The sequence below is a fragment of the Pipistrellus hanaki genome, assembly GCF_964339955.1.
Source record: "Pipistrellus hanaki genome assembly, chromosome: 19".
In the NCBI taxonomy this organism is placed as follows: Eukaryota; Metazoa; Chordata; class Mammalia; order Chiroptera; family Vespertilionidae; genus Pipistrellus; species Pipistrellus hanaki.
Window position 1 is genome coordinate 1,058,679 of NC_140521.1, and position 20,773 is coordinate 1,079,451.

Below are 20,773 nucleotides of genomic sequence, written 5' to 3' on the forward strand. Positions count from 1 at the left end.
AGCTAAACCAGTTTTGGCTGCCTTTTTATTTTTATTTTTTAAAATATATTTTTATTGGTTTCAGAGAGGAAGGGAGAGGGAGAGATAGAAACATCCATGAGGAGAGAGGATCATGGACCGGCTGCCTCCTGCACGCCCCCCACTGGTAATGGACCCCCCAACCTGGGCCTGTGCCCTGACCGGGAGTCGAACCCTGACCTCCTGGTTTATCGTCCACGCTCAACCGCCGAGATACACCAGCTCCCCCTCCCCCGTTTTTCTGTTTTTCTTAATTTTTATCGATTGGTTTGGTGAGAGAGAAGCATGGGCTTGGTGTCCACGTAGGGATGCGTTCTTGGGTTGATTCCCGGGGTAGAACCTGCAGCCTCGGGGTGTCGGGTGACACTGAGCCATGGAGAGGGCCTCGGAGAGGAGAGGAGAGGGCCTCGGAGCCGGCGTCCTGGAGAGGAGAGAGCCTCGGGAGCCGGCGTCCGCCCGGACGTGCGAAGCTTAGGCCCCAGGTCTTAGGGGAGAGGAGGCTGGGGTGAGAGGAGGGAGACCCCAGGCAGACCCCGGAGCCCGCATCTGCCCGCCCCTGGCCCCGGCGGACGCTGTCCAGGGCGCTCACCCGCCGACTGGGTCCCGGCCGCGGCGACGTGTGTGCTGTCAGCGCCCCCATTTTACAGGCGAGCAGACTGAGGCACAGGGCAGGCGGCCCGGCCGCGGGCGCGCAGCCAGGGCGTGGGCGCGCGGGATTCGAACCCGGGCCCGGACTCCGGCGGCCCGCTCAGCGCCCCCTCCCTGTCCGCCCGCAGACCGTGGCCGAGTGCGTGCTCTACTACTACCTGACCAAGAAGAACGAGAACTACAAGAGCCTGGTGCGGCGCAGCTACCGCCGGCGCGGCAAGAGCCAGGTGAGCCCTTCCCGGCATGCCCGGCGGCGGCGGGGACGCCCTCTCCGGGGCGAGGAACGGGAGCTGGGAGACCTGGCCTTTGGGTCCTCGGCCTGGAAAATTCCGGAACTCAGCGTGACGTGACCCGGGGTCGCGGCGGTTCCCAGGCTCCGTTCTCTGCCCTGGCCGGTTCGGTGCGGCTCAGTGGATAGCGCATCGGCCCGCAGACCGGAGGGTTCGATGCTGGGCAAGGGCATGCACCTCCGTGGCAGGCTGGATCCGTGGCCCTGGCCGGAGCTACGCTAGATAGAGGCAGCCCATGGATGTGTCTCTTGCACATCGGTGTTTCTCTCTGTCTCTCCTCCTCCCTTCCGCTCTCCCTGGAAATCAGTGGGAACACATCTTTGGGTGAGGCTTAACAAACAAACAAACAAAAGGCTACATTCTGATCGCGAGAGCCCGGCTCCCAGGCCGATGTGGGCTGGCCCACAACCTCACCATTTCATTTTATTTTATTTTTTAAATTTAATTTTATTGATTTTAGAGAGGAAGGAAGGGGGGGAGAGAGAGAGAGAGAGAGAGAGAGAGAGAGAGAGAGAGAGAGAGAAACAGCAATGACAAGAGAGAATCATTGATTGTCTGCCTCCTGTCTGCCCCCTACTGGGGATCCAGCCTGCAACCTAGGCATATGCCCTTGGCTGGAATCGAACCTGGGACCCTTCAGTCCGCAGGCCGACGCTCTATCCACTGAGCCAAACCAGGTAGGGCAAACTTACCATTTTAGAAACATGGTAACCGTTTGCATGCTTATTTTGTTTTAAAAATATATTTCGTATTATATAGTTTCCACTGAGAGGAAGGGAGAGGGACAGAGAGTTAGAAACATGGATGAGAGGGAAATATTAATCAGCTGCCTCCTGTACACCCCCTACTGGGGATGTGCCTGCAACCAAGGTACATGCCCTTGACCAGAATCAAACCTGGGACCCTTGAGTCTGCAGGCTGTTGCTCTATCCACTGAGCCACAAGGGTCAGGACTGCATGTTTATTTTATTGCGTATTTGGAAGAAGGATTAGCCAGTCCTGCATCCTGTGACTTTTCAGACTCCGTTGCTAAGAGTGGGGGGCGGGGTTAGAGCAGCGCCTGGCACACTCTGGCCTGCCACCTGCTTCTGTGAATCAAGTCTTATTGGCATGTGGCCACGCCCCTCATTTGCATATCGCCATGGCAACAGCCATCTGCAAAGCCTGGAAAACGGACCAGCCGGTTCCTCACAGGAGGGGTCTGCCGACCTCCGAGTTAAAGGAACAGGAGTTGGTGTAAAAAAAATAACCACCCAAGCCCTGGCCATTTTGGCTCCGTGGACAGAGCGTCGGCCTGCGGACGGAAGGGTCCCGGGTTTGATTCCCGGTCAGGCCCAGGTTGCAAGCTCGAACCCCAGTGTGGGGCGTGCAGGAGGCCGCTGATCCATGATTCTCATCGTTGATGTTTCTATCCCTCTATCCCTCTCTCCCTCTCTATTCCTCTCTAAAATCAATAAAACATATTTTTTTAAAAAATAAGAGCATAAAAAGGAAGCGTTAAGTTAACAAAATGGAACCGTTGAAAAGGAATCCAGTCCCTGTGGGTACAGGGACGGGTCACTGGCCCATGCAGAGCGGGTCTCGGCGGCGGCCGCGTGGGTGGGGGGAGGGAAGGGGACGGATCTGTTCGCAGAGGATCCCCCCTGGCCGTCCTGGGGGCCCCTTGGGCCGCGCCCCTCTCCGCCCCTGCCCCCCGAGATTCAGCCCGGTGCCCGGTCCCCCGTCTGGGCCGAGGCCTGAGCATCCCCGGCTGAGTCAGCGGCTGAGGCCGGGCCGGCCGGAGCCTGGGTGGCGGCTGGCGGTTTACAGCCGTGATTCACCGTCGAGGGCGAGGGGCGAGCCATCTCGGCCGTGGCGAGGCCCCAGCCCACGACGCCGTGGCCGGAGCAGCCTGGCTCTGGAGCCGCCGGGGAGCCGGGCGGGCAGAGGCGGCCGGCCCGGCAGCAGGGCCTGTCCCCCAGCCGGTAGGACCGCCCGGCGTGGCCGCCATGGGGGCGCCGGGCGGCGGAGGGGGCGTGTCCCCGGGGTGAGCTGTGGCTGGCTTGTCGGTCGGACGTGGAGGGGAGGGGCTCGTGGCCTGTGGCCTGTGGCCTGTGGTCGCTTTTGTGGGTGGAGCGGAGGGGGTGCCGGTCAGGGAACCTCGCCCCGGGCGCCCGGCCCGCTGCCCCTCGGGGACCACAGGCCTCACCCCAGGTCTCCGCTGGCTCCTGGGGGGATCTCTTTTCCTGTTTCCTGTTTCCCCGTTCCCATCTCTCTCTGTCTCAAATGCTCACTCACTGCACGTATACACACAGACACATGTGCACACACGTACACACATGTACACACAGAGAACACACACGCACATACACAGAGGCACAGACACGTGTACATTCACAGACGCATGCGCACACATGCACATGCACACACCCCTCCCTCCTCCCTGGCCTCTCTCTCTCCTTCATCCCCCCCCGCCCCCCCCCCCCCCCCCAGCCTCCTCTGCAGCCCCCGCTGAGGACGGGTGACCTTGCTCCGCGGCCGGCACCCTCGGCGGCCCGCGTGCGGTGGGGACGGTGGCCCCGGGGGAGGGGGCAGCGCGTGCAGCCGGCTGGCGCTGGTGTCCAGCCCCCCCTCCACACACACACACACACACACACACACACACACACACACCCCGGCCAGCTGCATGAGGCCGCTTCCGCTCGGCGGGGGGCTGGCCCGGGCTGAGCGAGCAGATGTTCCCGCTCCCGCCCGTGTGTGCTGAGCGGGAGCTCGCCTGCGGGAGGGGGGCCCAGACGGCCCCGGGGGCCGCGCTCGGGAGGCCGCGGTGGGCCGGGACCAGGCCCGCAGGCTGCTGTGTTCGCGAAGACCGACCGCCGCCTCCTGGGCCGTGATGGGGGGTGGAGGGCCGCCTCACAGGGAGGGGAGGGGACCCCACGAGCCCGCACGGAGGACGGGGGTGGGGGGCGCCTCACAGGGAGGGGAGGGGGACCCCGTGAGCCCGCACGGAGGACGGGGGGGGGGCACCTCACAGGGAGGGGAGGGGGCGCCTGTGAGCCCGCACGGAGGACGGGGTTGGGGGGCGCCTCACAGGGAGGGGAGGGGACCCCGTGAGCCCGCACGAGGCCGGGAGGGGTCTGTCAGCCTCCGTCCGGGCACCCTGGGGGCTGCGTGGAGTCCGGTGGTCGGCCTTTGCCAGTCACCGCTCCGGTGACCCCCAGGAGGGCCGAGCTGAGCCGCCTGGAGGGGCTGAGCCAGGGCGCCGGGCACGTTTCTGCGGAGCCGGAGGCGCGGGGAGGGGGCGGCTCTCAGGGAGCAGACCCCAGGCTTCCCGAGGAGGGTTCCAGGCAGGGCTGGGGGCGGGAGGCTGAGGCTGAGAGGCTGGGGGCAGAAGGGCTGGGGGTGGGAGGCTGAGGCTGAGAGGCTGGGGGGGGCAGAGGGGCTGGGGGCGGGAGGCTGAGGCTGAGAGGCTGGGGGGGCAGAGGGGCTGGGGGCGGGAGGCTGAGGCTGAGAGGCTGGGGGGGCAGAGGGGCTGGGGGCGGGAGGCTGAGGCTGAGAGGCTGGGGGGGCAGAGGGGCTGGGCGTGGAGGTGCTGGGAGGCTGGGGGGCAGAGAGGCCGGGGGAGGCTGGGGGTTGGGGGGCGTCAGGGCGGGAGGCCCTCTGAGCCACACCAGCCAGGGCTCCCAGCGGACTTCACGACGCCCCCCCAGGTGCACTCACCCGCCTCACCACCCCCCTCTTCTGCCCCCCCCCCCCCCAGCAGCAGCAGCAGCAGATGCCGCGGGGCAGCCAGGAGGAGAAGGAGGAGAAGGAGAAGGAGGCGGAGAAGGAGGAGGAGCGGCCGGACGTGGACAACGACAAGGAAGAGCTGACCAAGTAAGGCCGCGCCGGGTGGGCCCAGGTCTGGGCCTAGGGGACCCCGGGCGGTGACCCCGGGCAGGGCGTGGGGGCCTGTGGTTTGGTGTCTACCCAGGCCTGCCACGAGGGAGGCGTTTTCTGCCCCCTTCATCTCCTCCTCCTCCTCCTCCATCTCCTTCTCCATCTCCTCCTCCTCCTCCATCTCCTCCTCCATCTCTTCCTCCTCCGTCTCCTCCTCCTCCATCTCCTCCTCCTCCTCCTCCTCCATCTCCTCCATCTCCTCCATCTCCTCCTCCATCTCCTCCTCCTCCTCCTCCATCTCCTCCTCCATCTCCTCCTCCTCCATCTTCTCCTCCTGCTTCTCCTCCTGCTTCTCTCCTCTGCTCCTCCTGCTCCTGCTCCTGCTCTTCCTTCTCCTCCTCCTCCTCCTCCTCCTGCTCCTCTTGCTGCGTCTCCGTCTGCTCTCTCCCTCCGCCTCTCCCCTCTGCCTGCCCTTTCTCTCTCCAACTCCCCGGAGAGCTGCAGGCTGATAGCTCATTTGCTCTCCTCTCTGAGCGAACACATCAGGCAGTGACTGTGGAACCCTGCCCTCCCCCTCCTCTCCTGGCGGGCATCTCTCCGGAGGCTCGGACCACACAGGCGGGAGGGGCCGGTGTGCAGGCCGGAGGGGGGTCTGTGTGGGGGGGGAGGGGCCGGTGTGCAGGCCGGAGGGGGGTCTGGGGGGGGGAGGGGCCGGTGTGCAGGCCGGTGGGGGGTCTGGGGGGGGAGGGGCTGGTGTGCAGGCCGGAGAGGGTCCACGGGGAGGGGGGCCGGTGTGCAGGCCGGCGGGGGGTCCACGGGGAGAGGGGGGGAGAGGAGGCGGCACGGCCTGGCACCAGGGCCGGGGTGGGCTCGGGCTGTGGGTCAGCGAACCCTGGCCGGTCTGTCTCCCAGGCCTCCCGGGAGGGCCTTCCTGAGGGGGCGGGAGCGGAGGGGGGACCTGAGGGCCCAGAGGAACCGCCTGAGGCGACAGGCGTTGAGGTCCCACGCGCCCCACACCCCCGCTCGCTGCGCACGGCCGGGAGCTGGCTCTGGGCGCAGGGCGCCTCCTCCGGCCGTGGTGTGGCTGTGCCCGGGCGGGGCCGCCCTCCGGGTGGGACACGGCCCCCGGGGCACACGGCCGGCTCCCGCGAGGGAATGGAAGGCCGCCCTGTTTTACTAAAAAAACATTTCATTGATCTTTTACAGAGAGGAAGGGAGAGGGAGAGAGAGTTAGAAACATCGATGAGAGAGAAACATCCATCAGCTGCCTCCTGCACGCCCCCCACTGGGGATGTTCCCGAAACCAAGGTACGTGCCCTTGACCAGAATCGAACCCCGGACCCCTCAGTCCGCAGGCCGACGCTCTATCCACTGAGCAACACCGGCCAGGGCTCCCACCGCCCTTCAGATAAAGAATGTGGCTCTGCCGACAGCTGCCCGCCCGCCCGCAGGTCCCGTTGCCATGGCCGCCCGGTGCCAGGAGACACCCTCCCCCTGTGCCCTCTGACCCTCCCCCTGTGCCCTCTGACCCTCCCCCGTGCCCTCTGACCGCAGGGAGAAGACGGACGACACCTCCGGGGAGGACAACGATGAGAAGGAGGCCGTGGCCTCCAAAGGCCGCAAGACGGCCAACAGCCAGGGCCGGCGCAAGGGCCGCATCACCCGCTCCATGGCCAGCGAGGCCAACAGCGAGGAGGCCGTCACACCGCAGCAGAGCGCCGAGCTGGGTGAGCCCGCCCGCCCGCGCTCCTGGGGGGTCCGCACCGGCCCGTGCACCGCGGGGTCCGCCCCGGCCCGTGCACCGCGGGGTCCGCCCCGGCCCGTGCACCGCGGGGTCCGCCCCGGCCCGTGCACCGCGGGGTCCGCCCCGGCCCGTGCACCGCGGGGTCCGCCCCGGCCCGTGCACCGCGGGGCCTGCGCCGGCCCGTGCACCGCGAGGCCCGCACCGCCCTGTGCACCGCCCTGTGCACCGCCCTGTGCACCGCCCTGTGCACCGCGGGGCCCGCGCCGGCCTGTGCACCGCGGGGCCCGCGCCGGCCCGTGCACCGCGGGGTCCGCCCCGGCCCGTGCACCGCGGGGCCTGCACCGGCCTGTGCACCGCGGGGCCCGCACCGCCCTGTGCACCGCGGGCCGGCGCCCCGGCGGGGCCTCTGGGCCTGTCCCCGTCTCTGGGCCCCGTGGCCGCCCGCCCTGACCGTCCCAGAGCCGAGAGCGCTCCCGTGAGCTCCAGACCGGCCTGGGGGTGTCTGTCACAGCGGGGCTGGCTGCACGCGGCCTGCATTCTGCCCAGAGCAGCCGCTGGAGCGGAGCAGCCGCCACCCCTTTTTAATGTCTGTGTGTTTACCTACTTATTGTGTTTTCCTACCGAGAGGAAGGGAGAGGGAGAGAGAGCTAGACACATCGACGAGAGAGGAGCATCGACCAGCTGCCTCCTGCACACTCCCCACTGGGGATGTGCCCGCAACCAAGGTCCATGCCCTTGACCGGGATCGAACCCGGGACCTTTCATTCCGCAGACCAACGCTCTATCCACTGAGCCACTCCGGTCTTGGCCACCACCCCTTTTTAGAGGGGCCCTCACACTCACCGCCCCCAACCTCCCCTGACCCCATAGGCACCTGGATTCCTCCTCCTGTCGCTGCTCTGGCCAAAGGCTTGAGTAGCAGTTCCCAAGTTCAGCCACCAGGGGGCAGCCCCTGCGCATCTGTCGTCTGTACTTCCTCGGCTCTATGGGGGCCCACCCTCCTGCCTCTGTGGGGACCCCGGCCCTGAGCCCTGGGACTGAGGTCCCCGCCCCCCGGATGCCTCCCGGGGAGGGGGGGGTGGAGGTGATGGTCTATCTGTCACCAGGGTCCCCTCCTCCGCGCCCCGGTCTGCTCCCAGGGAGGCAGGGGTACCGTGTCCCAGGGGGGCTGCTCCTGAGAGTCACCGGGTTTGCTGGGATTCGAACCCCGCCTTCAGGTCTGGGCGGCACACGCCCCTGGAACCCGGGCCGATGGGGGCCAGGCCGCGGGGTGGACAGTGCAGGGGCTGTGCCAGCTCGCCCACCGGGCTCAGACGTTCCCGCCTGTGAAACGGGCGATGGCCTAGCTCGCTCCCCGGGGGGCTGCCCGGAGGCGGGCCGGGTGCGAGAGCCGCTCCCCGGGGGTCTGCGCTGAGGCAGGCCCGGGTGCGAGAGCCGCTCCCCAGGGGTCTGCCCGGAGGCGGGCCGGGTGCGAGAGCCGCTCCCCGGGGGTCTGCGCTGAGGCAGGCCCGGGTGCGAGAGCCGCTCCCCGGGGGTCTGCGCGGAGGCGGGCCGGGTGCGAGAGCCGCTCCCCGGGGATCTGCGCGGAGGCGGCCCGGGTGCGAGAGCCGCTCCCCGGGGGTCTGCGCTGAGGCGGGCCGGGTGCGAGAGCCGCTCCCCGGGGGTCTGCGCTGAGGCAGGCCCGGGTGCGAGAGCCGCTCCCCGGCAGGTGCTCGGAGGCGGGCCGGGTGCGAGAGCCGCTCCCCGGGGGGCTGCCCGGAGGCGGGCCGGGTGCGAGAGCCGCTCGGCGCCGTGCCCGGTGCCCGTGACGACCTGGCGTGTCCTCCGCAGCCTCCATGGAGATGAACGAGAGCTCCCGCTGGACCGAGGAGGAGATGGAGACGGCCAAGAAAGGTGAGGGCGGCGGCCTGACGGTCAGTGTCGGGACGCGCTGGGGCTGCGGGGCGGGCGGAGGGGGGCCGGGCTCTGCTGGAGCCACTCTCCGGGGCGTCTCCCTGCAGCGCCCCCCTCGGGGGAGGCCGCCTCCCGGCCTCAGTCTCCCCATCTGCACAATGGGAATGCCAGCGTCACCCAGAAGCGCCCGCCGCCTCCCCCAGGCTCCGCCCTCCGAGCGGCGAGGCCCCTGGGGCCGGTGGGGGCAGTGGGGAGCGCGCTGGCTGGCTGGCGGGGCCCCGGAGCGCCGTCACCCCCGGGGGCCATGCCGCCTTTCCCTCCGGCCTCTGCGCCCTCCGGTGGCCTCCGTGGGTCTCGCTCGCCGTGGAGCGCCCTCGGGGCTTCATGGGAATTGCGTGATGTCTGCTCTCCCCTCTCACGGGGGCAAAGCACACACGGAACGGACGGCGTGTCCGTGTTCACCGCCCACGCGTGCTGTCTCCTTGGTCCCACCGGCAGCGGGCGCCCCGTTAGCAGCCGCCCCGCCCGCCGGCTCTGCCCCCTCCGCCCCCTGGACCCGCTCGCTCGCGGCCGCGCCTGCGTGGAACCGCACGATCGCCCTTCCTGCCGGCTCCCCGTGGGCGGCGTGCGGACCCTGCTCCTTCCACGGCCGCCCGTCCTCCTGCGAGGGGGCCGCTCGGAGCCCCTGGGGCCGGGCCTGCCGCCTGGGTGGTCTCTGCCCGGGGGGGGGGGGCTGTGGTCAGGCTGCTGGGGCCTGTGGGCCGTCTGCGAGGGGTTCTATTCCCACAGGCCTCCCTGGGGTCTCGCTGTGGGCGGTGGTGGCTCCGGGGACCCACCCCGGGGGGCAGTCACCCCGCCCCCCCTCCCCCCTCTCGTGCTCCCACCTCTCCCTCCGCCGCCTCTGTCCTCCGCCGCCCGGCTGCTCCCCTCCCCGCCGCCGGAGGGCTGAGCTGGCGGCCGCCCTCGCTCCGCGGGGAAGGACAGAGCGGCCGGAGGACGGCGGTGACTCACGCGGAGGCTCAAGGTTGGGCCCCGGGCGGCGGTGAGCTCATCTGGCTCTGCCCACGGAGCCGAGGCTCCCCCCCCCCCCCTCCGCCAGGCGTCCCCGCCAGGCCCGCCGTGACATTTGTGCTAATGCAGCCGGCGGCGGCCGCCTCAATGACAGCGCCGGCCGCTCCCCCGGTGCTCCGGGCGCGGGGGAGGGTGCGGGGGCAGGTGCCGGCCGCCCCAGCGCCGCCTCCACGGGGCAGGGAGCCCCCGCCCGCCCTCAGGCCCGGACAAGCCCCCCGCCCCCCGCAGCCGGCCGTGCCCCAGGCGGACGGGACCCCCGCCCTCCCTCCCGTCACTCACGACAGCCCCTCCCCCTCCCCCTCCCCCACAGAGCAGGGCCGCCCCGAGCCCAGCCAGCCCTGGTCCGTCCCCCGAGGGCCCAGGGGGGTGAGCAGCCCATGTCCCCGGGGCCGGGGGACCCCGAGCCTGGCCGGAGCCCCTATAGACGCCGCCCACCAGCCGGGGCGTCCCCAGACCTCAGCCTCAGCCCCTTCCAGGTCTCTGACCTCAGTCTTGCCATCTGTGCAGTGGGCGCGCTGCCCTCTGTGTACCGGGGCCGCCGTGACGGAGCACAGACGCGGGCGGGTTGGGGCCGTGGCCGCCAGACCGCGGCTCTCGAGCCACATGTGGCTCTTTGGCCCCTGGAGTGTGGCTCTTCCACAAAACACGGCCTGGGCGCAAGTCTGTGTTGAAGAAGTGGCGTTCGGAGAGGCTTATGTTTAAAAAACGTGGCTCTCCGAAGACATGCCCATCGTGGTGCTGTTGGCGTTTGGCTCTGTGGGCGGTGCGTCTGCCGACCGCGGGGCCAGGACCACGGACCAGCACTGGCTCTCGGCTCCGGAGGCCGGGAGCCCAGCATCTGGGTGTGAGCTGGCCGAGCTCCCTCAGGACCTCCGGGGGCTGGGGGGCCCGAGGGAGGGCACCCACAGCTCGAAGGAGCGCTCCCCGGGGGCGGCTCGCAGTTGGCTGTGCTCCGTCGCTCGGTCCCCATCAGCCTCCCGTCAGCTGCCGTTCTGTTCGGAGGCCCAGAGAGGCTGAGCGAGCGGCTTGGCCGCACAGCTGCTCCGGGCGGAGCTGAGGCCAGGCACGCCGGCGGGGAGAGGGAGGGGGCGGTGTGCGGCCGGAGCCGGGGAGCCGTGGGGCTGGGGCCGGGCCGCTGGACGGAGGCAGCGAGGGGGACGGGGCTCCCCCCTGTGGCTGCCCAGGGCGGCTGAGCGGAGGCCGTGGGGACCCAGGGGGGGCGGGGAGGCTGGGGAGGCCCTGGCCTGCCAGCCCCAGGCGCTCACCCAGGGCGCCGAGCATGTGCAGGAGCTGCGCGCCCGGGAACCACCGGGCGGCCCCAGGGAGCTGGCGGCCTGCCCTCGGGCCTCACGCCACCGGGGCAGGAGGGCAGGCCCTCGGCCTCTGGGAACGGGCGGCCTGGCCTGGCGCAGGGCCCTGGCCCAGCCTCTCCGGAGAGCGGGGCCGGTCGGAGGGCTTGGGCGCCCCTGGGTCCCGCCGTCTCAGCCCAGGAATCCGTGCTGCCCCGCTCCGGGCGGCCCGGCCCCAGACACACCCCGTGGGGCCGGCCGGAGCGGGCCACCCGGCCAGGACCCCGTGGGGGCCAGGGGGACCCTGGGTGCTTTGGGCCTGGGGCCCTGGCCGGGCGCGCCGGCTGGCTCGCTGGTTTTCACGTGAAGAGTCAGCCCCGGGGCAGCGGCGGGGGAGCCCCGGCCACAGAGCGGTCCCCACAGCAGGGACCCCCCCAGGGCTCACGTGGACAGGTGAGGTGTCGGGGTGGCCTTAGGGTCCTCAGACGTGTGGTGCCCCAGGGACTGTAGCCCCTTTTGGGCGGAGACAGGCGATGGGGCCCTTTGCACAAACTCTCTGACCTTGCCCTGGGCCATGCTTCTCAATGGTTACAGCGTCAGCCCCGAGGACCCGAGGGTCCCGGGTTCGATTCCCGGTCAAGGGCACGTTCCCTGGGTTGCAGGTTTGACCCCTGGCCCCAGTGGATGTGTGTCTCTCTCTCTCCCTCCCCCTCCTGCCCCTCCTCCTCTGCCCCAGCTGCTCTCTCTGAAAACCAACGGAAAAGCTGTGTCCGGGTGAACTCCCTACTCTCCCATGGGACCCTGGAGGCGGGTGCTCCACGTGTGTGAACAGGCACCTGCACACGCACACACGCATGCACACACGTGCCCAGAGGCAGCCACGCAGGCCCACACAGCCCCTGCTTTGCTGATGAGAAACAGGCCCAGGCTGCTCAGTGAGCGGGGCCTGCGTGGCGGGATCGGCGTGCGGGGTGCTCCGTGGGCCGGGGGCTGAGATACGCGCTGTGGCATTCCCAGGGTGCAGAGGGGGCGGCACAGGGCCCACGGGTGCTGGGGAGGCGCCCGGCCCATCCTCTGAGCCTGGGTGGGGGCGGGGTTCCCGGTCGGTCCCTGTGGCGGGGCCGTCAGAGGGGGCGCCCAGCGGGCAGAGCCGGCACAGGCCCCGGGGCGCGTGCTCTGCTCCCTCCGCGGGGCGGGCAGAGCGGGGTCCGCCGGCCGCAGCCCCCCACGGGCCACCACGTCCCCTCGCCGCACCCCGAGGCCACCTCCTGCTCCTTCACTCCTCCCAGCCCGTCCGCTCGTGACTCAGACTCCGGCCGGCCCCACTTCCCGTCTCGGCCAATTTCACTTCCTAGTTCCCGCCCCCGAGTCCTGGGAGCGAAACCCCTTCCTTAGAAAGTAGAAGTGGGGTCAGGGTGCGGAGCCGGCGGGGCCGGGGGGCTGGGCGCCCACGTGGGTGGGTGTGCCTCCTGCCTCCTGCACCGTCCGGGCCAGCCTGGGGGACCGGCCTCCGGCCCTCCTCTCCCGGCGGCTGCTCTCCGGCGCCCAGAGAGGTCGCCGGATCCCTGGGGCGCCCAGGGGTCCTTCAGACCCAGACGCCGGGGGGTTTGAGGCTGCGTGCGTTTGCCCAGCAGCCGTGGGTGCAGACAGGGCTCATTCCGGGGAGCGTTAGCTGCTCGGGGGGTGACCAGACCCCGAGACCGTGCGGAGGGGCTGGGAGGGCAGCGGTGACAGCGCAGTCCAGGAAGGCTTCTCGGAGGAGGCGTCCCGTGAGCCCCGAGCTGAGAGGGAGCACGGAGGCCGGTCTGGGGCCGAGAACGGAGTGCAGAGGTCCTGGGGCACGTCCCGGCCAGCACGGCCCCCGTGGCTGAGGGAGTGACCGGGCGGGTGGGCGGGGCCGGCTCTGCGCGGGGCTGTGGGTTCGATGCCAGGGCCCTGGAGCTCCGGCTGTCACCGCCATCGGGAGCCGTGAGGCCGGGCGTGACTCCATCGGATCGGCATCCGCGGGCGCTCGGAGCTCGCCGCGGGGGAGGGAGTCCTGGATCCCCGGCCGGCGGGACCCGCGCCCGCCCCGGTGCCCTGGCGCGGTGCCCGGCTGGGCGAGGGCGAGAGCGGGCTGGGGCCGGGCCAGGAGCAGGGCCGCGGCCCGGGGTGCCCGGGGCAGGGCGGGAGGCTGGCGGGCGGAGGGCTCCGGGGACGCGGGGCCCCTGACCCGGAGCCGGAGAACTCGGTCATGACCTGGATCCCGCTCCAAAGTCCAGCCGGTTAACTTTCAACCGGAGGGAGCCGCCGGCCGGGCCGGTGTCCAGACCGAGCCGCCGGCCTGCGGGGTCTCCGGAGCCGGGACCCAGGCCGGGAGCCCTTGGGGGACCCCAACCCCCCCAATGTAGCTGGGGGTCTCGCACTGTGGTGTCTGCCTCTGGGCCTCTCTGCCCCCGCGTCCCGCAGAGGGGCCTGGCTGTGCAGGGGGAGGCGGGGGCGGGGGCGCAGGTGGCTGGGGCTCGGTGCCGGTGCCGGTGCCGGTGCCGGCGGAAGAGGCTGTTTGCTCCCGCCCGCTGCGGGGCGGGAGCTGTTTTTCTGAGCCTCATCTGTTCTTCCCGCTGCTGACGCGCCGCCGCCGCACGGCGGGGAGAGGGAGGGGGAGCCGTGCCAGGCGGCCCGCCCCCCGAACCTGGGCTGCTGCCCGCGCTCCCGCCTGCTCCCGCCGCCCGCCGCGCCGTCTGGAGGTCACATTCAGCCCCCGGCGGCGCGGTCGCGGGGCCCCGCCTGTGCACTGGGCTCGGGGGTGGGGGCCTCGGGTCCCGGGGGCTCCAGGCCAGCGCCCGCGGCGGGCACCTTGGTGGACACTGGGCCCCGGCCAGCGGGCGCACACTGAACTGACAACTTCTCCTGCTGCCCTGGCTGCGAAGGGCACCTCGCGGCCTGCGGGGAGGGCGCCCACGGCACGGGCGGGGTGCTGAGCCGGGGCCAGGAGGCCTCCGGGACCTGCCTCCCCCCTCCCCTCCCCCCCTCCCCCTCCCCCCTCCCTCTCCTCCCCCTCCCTCTTCCCCCTCCCCCCTCCTGCTCCCCTCCTCCCTGCCCTCCTCCTCCTTCCCCCTCCTGCCTCCTCCCCGCCTCCCTCCGCCCTCCCCTCCTCCCCCGCCCTCCTCCTGGCGCTCCGGAGGAGGAGGCTGTGAGGCTGGGCTGAGCCGCCAGCAGACGCCAGAGCCGGCACCGCAGCCGCCCAGCCTCCCGCCTCCCAGCCCGGCCGGCTCCTCTCCCGAGCGCCCGCCGCCGCCGAGCCCTATGTTTCCGGAAAACTTGGCCGAGGGGGAGACGCAGATGAGAGGATGTGAGTGCCGGCCCTGGGGGACGGGGGCTGGGGGGCTCCGGCCGGGGACCAGGCAGCGCTGTTCCTGTGGGGTCCCCCCCCGCCTCCGGGCTCAGGCCGGGCGCTCTGGAGAAGAGGGGGGCCTGGGGTGGGGGCCTCGGGGGCCCGGCTGCCGGGGGCCCGAGGCGTTTGGTCCCGTTGGGCTGTGGTGGCGGGGGCCTCGTCGGGGTCTTGGGCAGGTGTCTCTGGGGCGCGGTGGGGTCCCCAGGGCTGCCCCCAGTACCCGGCACCCTCCGTGGGGTTCGGAAAACAGGAGCCAGAAGGGACAATGAGGGAAGCTGAGCCCCGGGGCAGCCGGCTGGCCGGCCAGGACCACCCAGGGCGTCCTGGCCGCTCCCTCTGGGCTCCTGGTCCGCTCCTCGAGCTCAGGAAAGCGGGGGGGGGTTCTGCTCCCCAACCCCAGCCGGTGCCCAGCCACCTCCAGGTCGGACACGCCAGCCCCGGGCCCGGGCCGCCCCCGCCCCCGGAGGCCTGACCGGAGACCCCGTGCCGGCCGCCCGGGGCCAGGGTTCTGCCGCGTGTTTGCGCCGCCGGCCGGTGTATAAATAAACGCCTCCCCGCCGGCTGGAGGCGGCAGCTGCCGCCGCGCAGGGAAAGGTCAGGGCCGGCCTGCACCTGATCCCACGCCGCCCTGTCCTTGAGGAACCCGGGGCCCAGCCACGTGGCACAGCCTCCGGGGGAGCAGGTGCCGCCTGTCAGTCCAGTCCGCGCCCCCCGCACCCCCCAGGGCCGGAGGTGCGGGAGCAGAACCCTCGTTCCCACGCCCCTGGCCCCCGGGCCTGCCCTCGTCCCTGTGCGGTGCTGTGGCCCATGCTCCCAGCCTGGCTCCCCGCCCGCCCCGTCCCGGGACAGGGGCTGGCCGTGGCCCCGGTCCCCCACGGGGAGGGCTTTGGGGACGGTGGTGCCGGGGCCACGGGCTCAGCGGCGTCTCCGGCCGCCGGCCGCCCCGTTCTCCTCCTTGGAGCTCGGAGCCCCGTACGCAGCGCCCTGCGCACGAGGGAGTGCGGGCCGGCACAGAGCGAGCACAGGCTGCGCCCGCCCGGGTCCCTGCGGGGTCCGGCCGAGCCCTCCGCGCCGGCAGCGTAATGGGCTTGGGGGACGCGGCTCAGACGCCGTGAGAACCTCTCTTTCGCGGTGCGAGCGTGGCTGGGGGCTCGGGGGCCGCGAGTGTGTTCCCAGTGACGTGACTCAGCCTTCACGCTGCCCCCCAGCCCCCCCCGCCCTGCCCCCCAGCCCCCCAAGTCCGCCTCCTGCCTCCCTCCTCCTGCCAGGCCGTGTCCGAGGGACGGGGCCAGCCCACCTGCCCGCGGGGCGTGCTGCTGCCCGGAGACACGGGCGTCCACAGAGCCGTGGCCGTGTGTGCGTGTGTGCGTGTGCGTGTGTGTGTGCGCCAGCCCGTGTGTGCCCAGCGCCTGGGGGGCAGGCGGCACTGCCCCTGACGTCAGGGCGCTGTATGGGGGCTGTGTGTATTCTGAGCCCCTCAGGGCGTTGGGGTGGGAGTGGGGGGTTTGGGGTGAGGCCTGCCCGTTTCTGGGGGCTCCTCCCCACACCAGGAGGCTGTGAGCTCACGGGGGGACTGGGGGCTGTGATGTGGGGACACGTCACTCCCCGCCCCTGGACCAGCCCGTGTGGACGCATCCGGGGCCTTTGAGCAGTCCCGGGGGCCCAGGAACCTGGGTGCAGCGGCCCCCGCCCGGCGCGCCCCCACCTGCACTTCATCGTCCCTCGTCCCCCCCACCCCTGCTCGCACGCCCCTTCCGCTGCCGGCTCGGCTCTCCCGGGCCGTCTGCAGCTGCCAGTGCGGTCAGCGCCGGGTCACGGGCGGGCGGCGGGAGGGGGCCCGGCGGGGTCTGCGCCCCGGACCCCAGCCCGCAGCCCAGAACCCGGCCGGCACCACCTCCCCCAGGCCTCTCCGAGGCCCTCCCTCTCCCCGGTCCCCCTTCCCCCTGGGTCTCAGCCGGGAGCCAGGAGCCAGGGCCGGGTGGGGGGTGCGCCCCGTGGCCCCGCCGCAGCCTCACCGCCGCCCCCTGCAGGCCTCCTGGAGCACGGCCGGAACTGGTCGGCCATCGCCCGCATGGTGGGCTCCAAGACGGTGAGCCAGTGTAAGAACTTCTACTTCAACTACAAGAAGCGCCACAACCTGGACGAGATCCTGCAGCAGCACAAGCTCAAGATGGTGAGCCCGCCCCCTCCCCGTCCCGCCCCGGCCCGGGGTCCCCTCCGGCCCCGGGGTCTCTCCCCATCCCCCCCCCCCGCCCGGGGTCCCCTCCCGCCCCGGGGTCCCGCGGCCCAGGCCTCTCCCCGTCCCTGCCCGGGGCACCCCTGGGGCGCCACAGGGTCCATCCGGCCATGTGCCCACCAGGCAGGCCCCACCTCCACCCCAGCACCCACCTCCGACTCACTGGGTTTGGGGGGCCATCCTGCACGTGGTTGGGGGGCTGTGCAGTGGGTTGGGGGGCCGTCCTGCAGTGGGTTGGGGGGCCGTCCTGCAGGGGTTGGGGGGCCGTCCTGCAGGGGTTGGGGGGCCGTCCTACAGTGGGTTCGGGGGGCCGTCCTGCACGGGGTTGGGGGGCTGTGGAGTGGAGGCCCACAGGCAGGTGAACCCCAGGGCCGAGGCTCTCACCCCATCGGATTGCACAGCCTCGGGGCCGCCCCGGGGAGGGGAGGGGAGGGGAGGGGAGGGGAGGGCAGGTTGGGGAGTGGCCGCCTGGTCAGGCCTCTGTGCTCCGAACCCCGGGGAGCCGAGCCCCCCCCCGGGCAGAAGGGCGGGCGCCTCTCAGCGTAAATGCTCTCCCGGGAGCAGGGCCGCTTCCTCCGCAGCTGTTCCTGGAAGAGGCCGCTCCGGGGGCCCTGCTCGCTCCCTCCTCCTCCCTCCTCCCTTCCTCCTCCCCCCTTCCCATCTGTCTCCTCACCTCCCCTTTCCCCCCACTGTGGCCGGATGACAGCCAGCTTCTCGGCTGTGGGGAAACTGAGGCCCAGCCAGGCCTGGGTTCGAACCCGAGGGTCAGGCGCTCAGCGGGCAGGCTGCGTTGGGGCCCGTTGTGGTCTAGGTTCGGGAAGCCTGTCCGCGGGCGGCCGGAGAGGAGAGGGCGCCCGGGCCCGGAGGCTGCGCGGGGAGGGGCCGGCGGGGGTCTCGCCCTCGGGCTCGGGTCGATTGCGGGCAGGAGTTGAGGGCGCCCCGTCCCAGCCGCCCGAATGTTCCGGGGGACACAGCTATTCAGGGGGTCCCGGGCCCCTCGGGCCTCGGGGTGGGGCAGCTCTGCGTCTTCCCCGATTTCCCAGGATGCCTTTCCCGGGGGAAGGAGAACGCTGGGGGGGCACCTGCGGAAACCCCGTGGGTCCCAGAGGGGCTGAGCCCAGGCAGCAGGAGGGCGGAGGCTGGGCGGGGCGGGGGGCAGGTCCGAGGAGGGGGGTCCCTGCAGACACCAGCTCCGATTTCGGGGCTTCTGAGCATCCCCAGGCACAGCGATGCCGCCTCTTCCCTCCGACCGCCCTCCTCACCCCCCCCGCCCCTCCGCGTGTCCAGGGCCTCCCAGCCCAGCCTGTTGGTTCCAGGCTTCCCCCCTCCTCTCGGGCCTGCGGGCCCCAGGCCTCACCTCCAGGCTCCCCCACTCCGGTCCCCCTGGGAGACCCCAGAACTGGGCAGCGGCTGCACCCCGCGGAGGGCCCCGTGTCCTCTCCGAAGTGGGGGTGAAGGCCCGTCCCCCGGACTCGGGGTGAGTGCCGAGGAGAGCATCGGGCTCGGCGTTGTCCGTGTGTCGGGGCCACGGCCTTCGCTCCCGCAGTCGGCTGGAGGTGCCGTCGGGAGCGGGGACCCCGGGGCCAGGGGGCCCGGGTTAGACCCAGACGCGCCCCTTCCCAGCCGAGTGGCCGCTGGCCGGCGGCTTCACCACGCGCCTCGATTTCCCCACGGGCACCGGGCGGGAGCAGGCCCAGTGCAGGCCGTGGGGGTGGTTTGAGTGAGTGCATGGCAGGTGCTTGGAGGGGCCTGGCTGGTCACCAGCGCTCGGGGAGGGAGCCGGCGGCGTGGCGGCGGTGGCAGCGGCGGCGGTGGCGGTGGTGACGGCGGCGGTGGTGACGGTGACTGTGGTGGCGGCGGTGGCGGTGGTGGTGATGGTGGCGGTGGTGACGGTGGCAGTTGCGGCGGCGGCTGCAGTGACGGTGGTGGTGACGGTGGTGGCAGCGGTGGCTGTGGCGACAGTGGCGGTGGCGGCGGCTGCGGTGGTGGTGACGGTGGTGTTGGCGGCGGCGGTGGTGGTGACGGTGGTGGTGGTGGCGGCGGTGACGGTGACGGTGGTGTTGGCGGCGGCGGCGGCGGTGACGGTGGTGGCGGCGGCGGCGGTGACTGTGGCGGCGGTGACGGTGGTGGTGATGGTGGCGGTGGCGACGGTGGCGGTGACAGTGGTGGTGGCGGCGGTGGCGGTGACAGTGGTGGTGACGGTGGCGGCGGTGGCGGTGACAGTGGTGGTGACGGTGGCGGCGGTGGCGGTGACAGTGGTGGTGACGGTGGCGGCGGTGGCGGTGACGGTGGTGGTGACGGTGGCGGTGGCGGCGGTGGCGGTGACGGTGGTGGTGGTGACGGTGGCGGCGGTGGCGGTGACGGTGGCGGTGACGGTGGCGGCAGCAGTGGCGGTGGCGGCGGCGGTGGGTGTGTGGCCCAGGCTGGGTGTCAGCTCCCCAGTGGTGGTTGCCGTTGTGACTGTCAGCTCCGGGGCGGACTGCGCCTTGGGCTAGCTGATGGAAGATGGATGATGGAGGGGTTCATTCGTTCACTCACTCAGAGCCTCAGCCTATCAGAGCGGTGGAGGGCGGGGCTCTGGGCAGGAGGGGCTGGTGCCCGCGGGGTCACTGGTGGGGGCAGCAGCCCAGCCCCAGCTGAGGAGCAGGCGTGAACGGGAGGGGAGTCAGAGGCCAGCCTGGCCCTCAGCCCCCCAAGGCGGCCGCCATTGCTCCAGCCCCAGGTGGCAGCTGGAGGCCTGCAGCAGGCGGGGGGCTGCTGAGACCACAGGGGGTCCGGGCCGTGTCCCATGCCCTTGGGGCCCGCCATGCCGGGGACCCGGGGCGGGGGCTGGCCGGGGGTGCACCAGGCTGGGGCTCCCTGAGGGAGAAGGTAAGGTCACCAGACGTCCTGCTTTTGGCGGGACAGTCCCCATTTTTAACAGTTTGTCCCGCATCCCCGGTGTTTTAAAAAAGTCGGAAAAATCGGGACTTTTTTAAATGCCGCAGGACGCAGGACAAACTGTTAAAAATCGGGACGTCTGGTCACCTTAGGATACGGCCATGCGGGGCGAGGGAGGGCCAGGGAGAGCGTGTGGCCAGCCAACGCTGCCGTCCGAGGAGTCTGCTCGGCCCGGGCCTTGGCCCTGACCTCGGCCGCCCCGGTGCAGGGGTGAGGTCCCCGTCACTGGAGTATGCAAATGGGCCTGCTGCTGCTGCTGCTGACCTCTCTGCTGAACTCGGTGACCTCTGCCTCCGGCCCCTCCCCCACGCCCTCCGATCCCAGGAGAAGACGGCCCCTGTGGGTGCCCAGGTGGCCACGCAGGCTGGGCCGGGCCCGAGCGCAGGCCGACAGCCCCCCTCGGCCCCCGCCGGCCGGTGGAGGGTCAGCGCGGCCCCAGGCCTCGCAGTGGGGAGAGGCGTCAGCAGGAAGCGGCCGCGGGCGGAGCGGCCGGTTACGTAATGCCTGGCGTGGCCGTCCTCCTCGGAGTGGCCCTCCCCGCTGGCCGAAGGTTACCCCGTGCTCTCCCATCTGCCCGGCCAGGCCCCGGGGCTCCACTTCCGTCTCCCTCCCTCTGTTTGTCTCCACCCTGGCTGGCCTCGTCTTGTTTTCCTCCGTTGTCTGTTCCATCTGCGGCCACACAGGCCTGCGGGGGGAGGGAGGGAGCGGGAGAAGGAGCGGGAGAGGGAGAGGGAGCGCTTGAACCTGACCTGCTTTTGGTCTGGGCATCCGGCTCCCGGCTGTGTGGTCTGGGACAGGCGTCTCGGCCTCTCTGAGCCGACGGCCTTGTCTGTCGGACTCACTCATCTCAGGACGTCGTCCGGACGCTCTGCTCCGAGCAGGCCCCGTGCCAGGGTGCTGGCGGACGGCCAGGGACAGGCCTGGAGGAGCTGGTTCTCGTTTGAGAAACAAACGAACACACACACACACAGACACACACACAGACACACACGCACACAGACACACGCACATACACAGAGAACACAGACATGCACACACACAGACACAGACACACACATACACACACGCGCGCACACACAGACACACACACATACACAGACACACAGGCATGCACACACACAGAGAGACACACATACACACACAGAGAGACAGACACACACACACACACACACACACACACACACACGCGCGCGCGCGCGCGCTTGCGCATGCGCACACGGTTTCACTCTGGCCTGGTGGTGCCGAGCTGAGGGGCGCAGTGGGTGTGAGTGATGAGTGGCGAGGATCCGCTGGTGTTGACAGAGTAGCCAGCGGGGGTGGGGGGTGATGTGGGGGTGGGGATGGGGGGAGTCCTGGCCCGGCCTCAGGAACCCCGAGCCCCAGCCTCCACCCCGGCGGGCGGCCATCGCGGCC

General features: G+C 71.2%; 1 protein-coding gene across 1 annotated transcript in view; it reads left to right on the top strand.

The window, feature by feature from the left end:
• NCOR2 (nuclear receptor corepressor 2) overlaps positions 1-20,773 on the top strand; it is a 99,438-nt gene that overhangs the window by 48,289 nt on the left and 30,376 nt on the right. Inside the window, 7 exon segments of the mRNA XM_084868456.1 lie at positions 795-893; positions 4,696-4,811; positions 6,369-6,541; positions 8,389-8,451; positions 16,215-16,586; positions 18,185-18,402; positions 19,685-19,857. Of these exon segments, the coding sequence (XP_084724582.1) occupies positions 795-893; positions 4,696-4,811; positions 6,369-6,541; positions 8,389-8,451; positions 16,215-16,586; positions 18,185-18,402; positions 19,685-19,857 (1,214 nt within the window).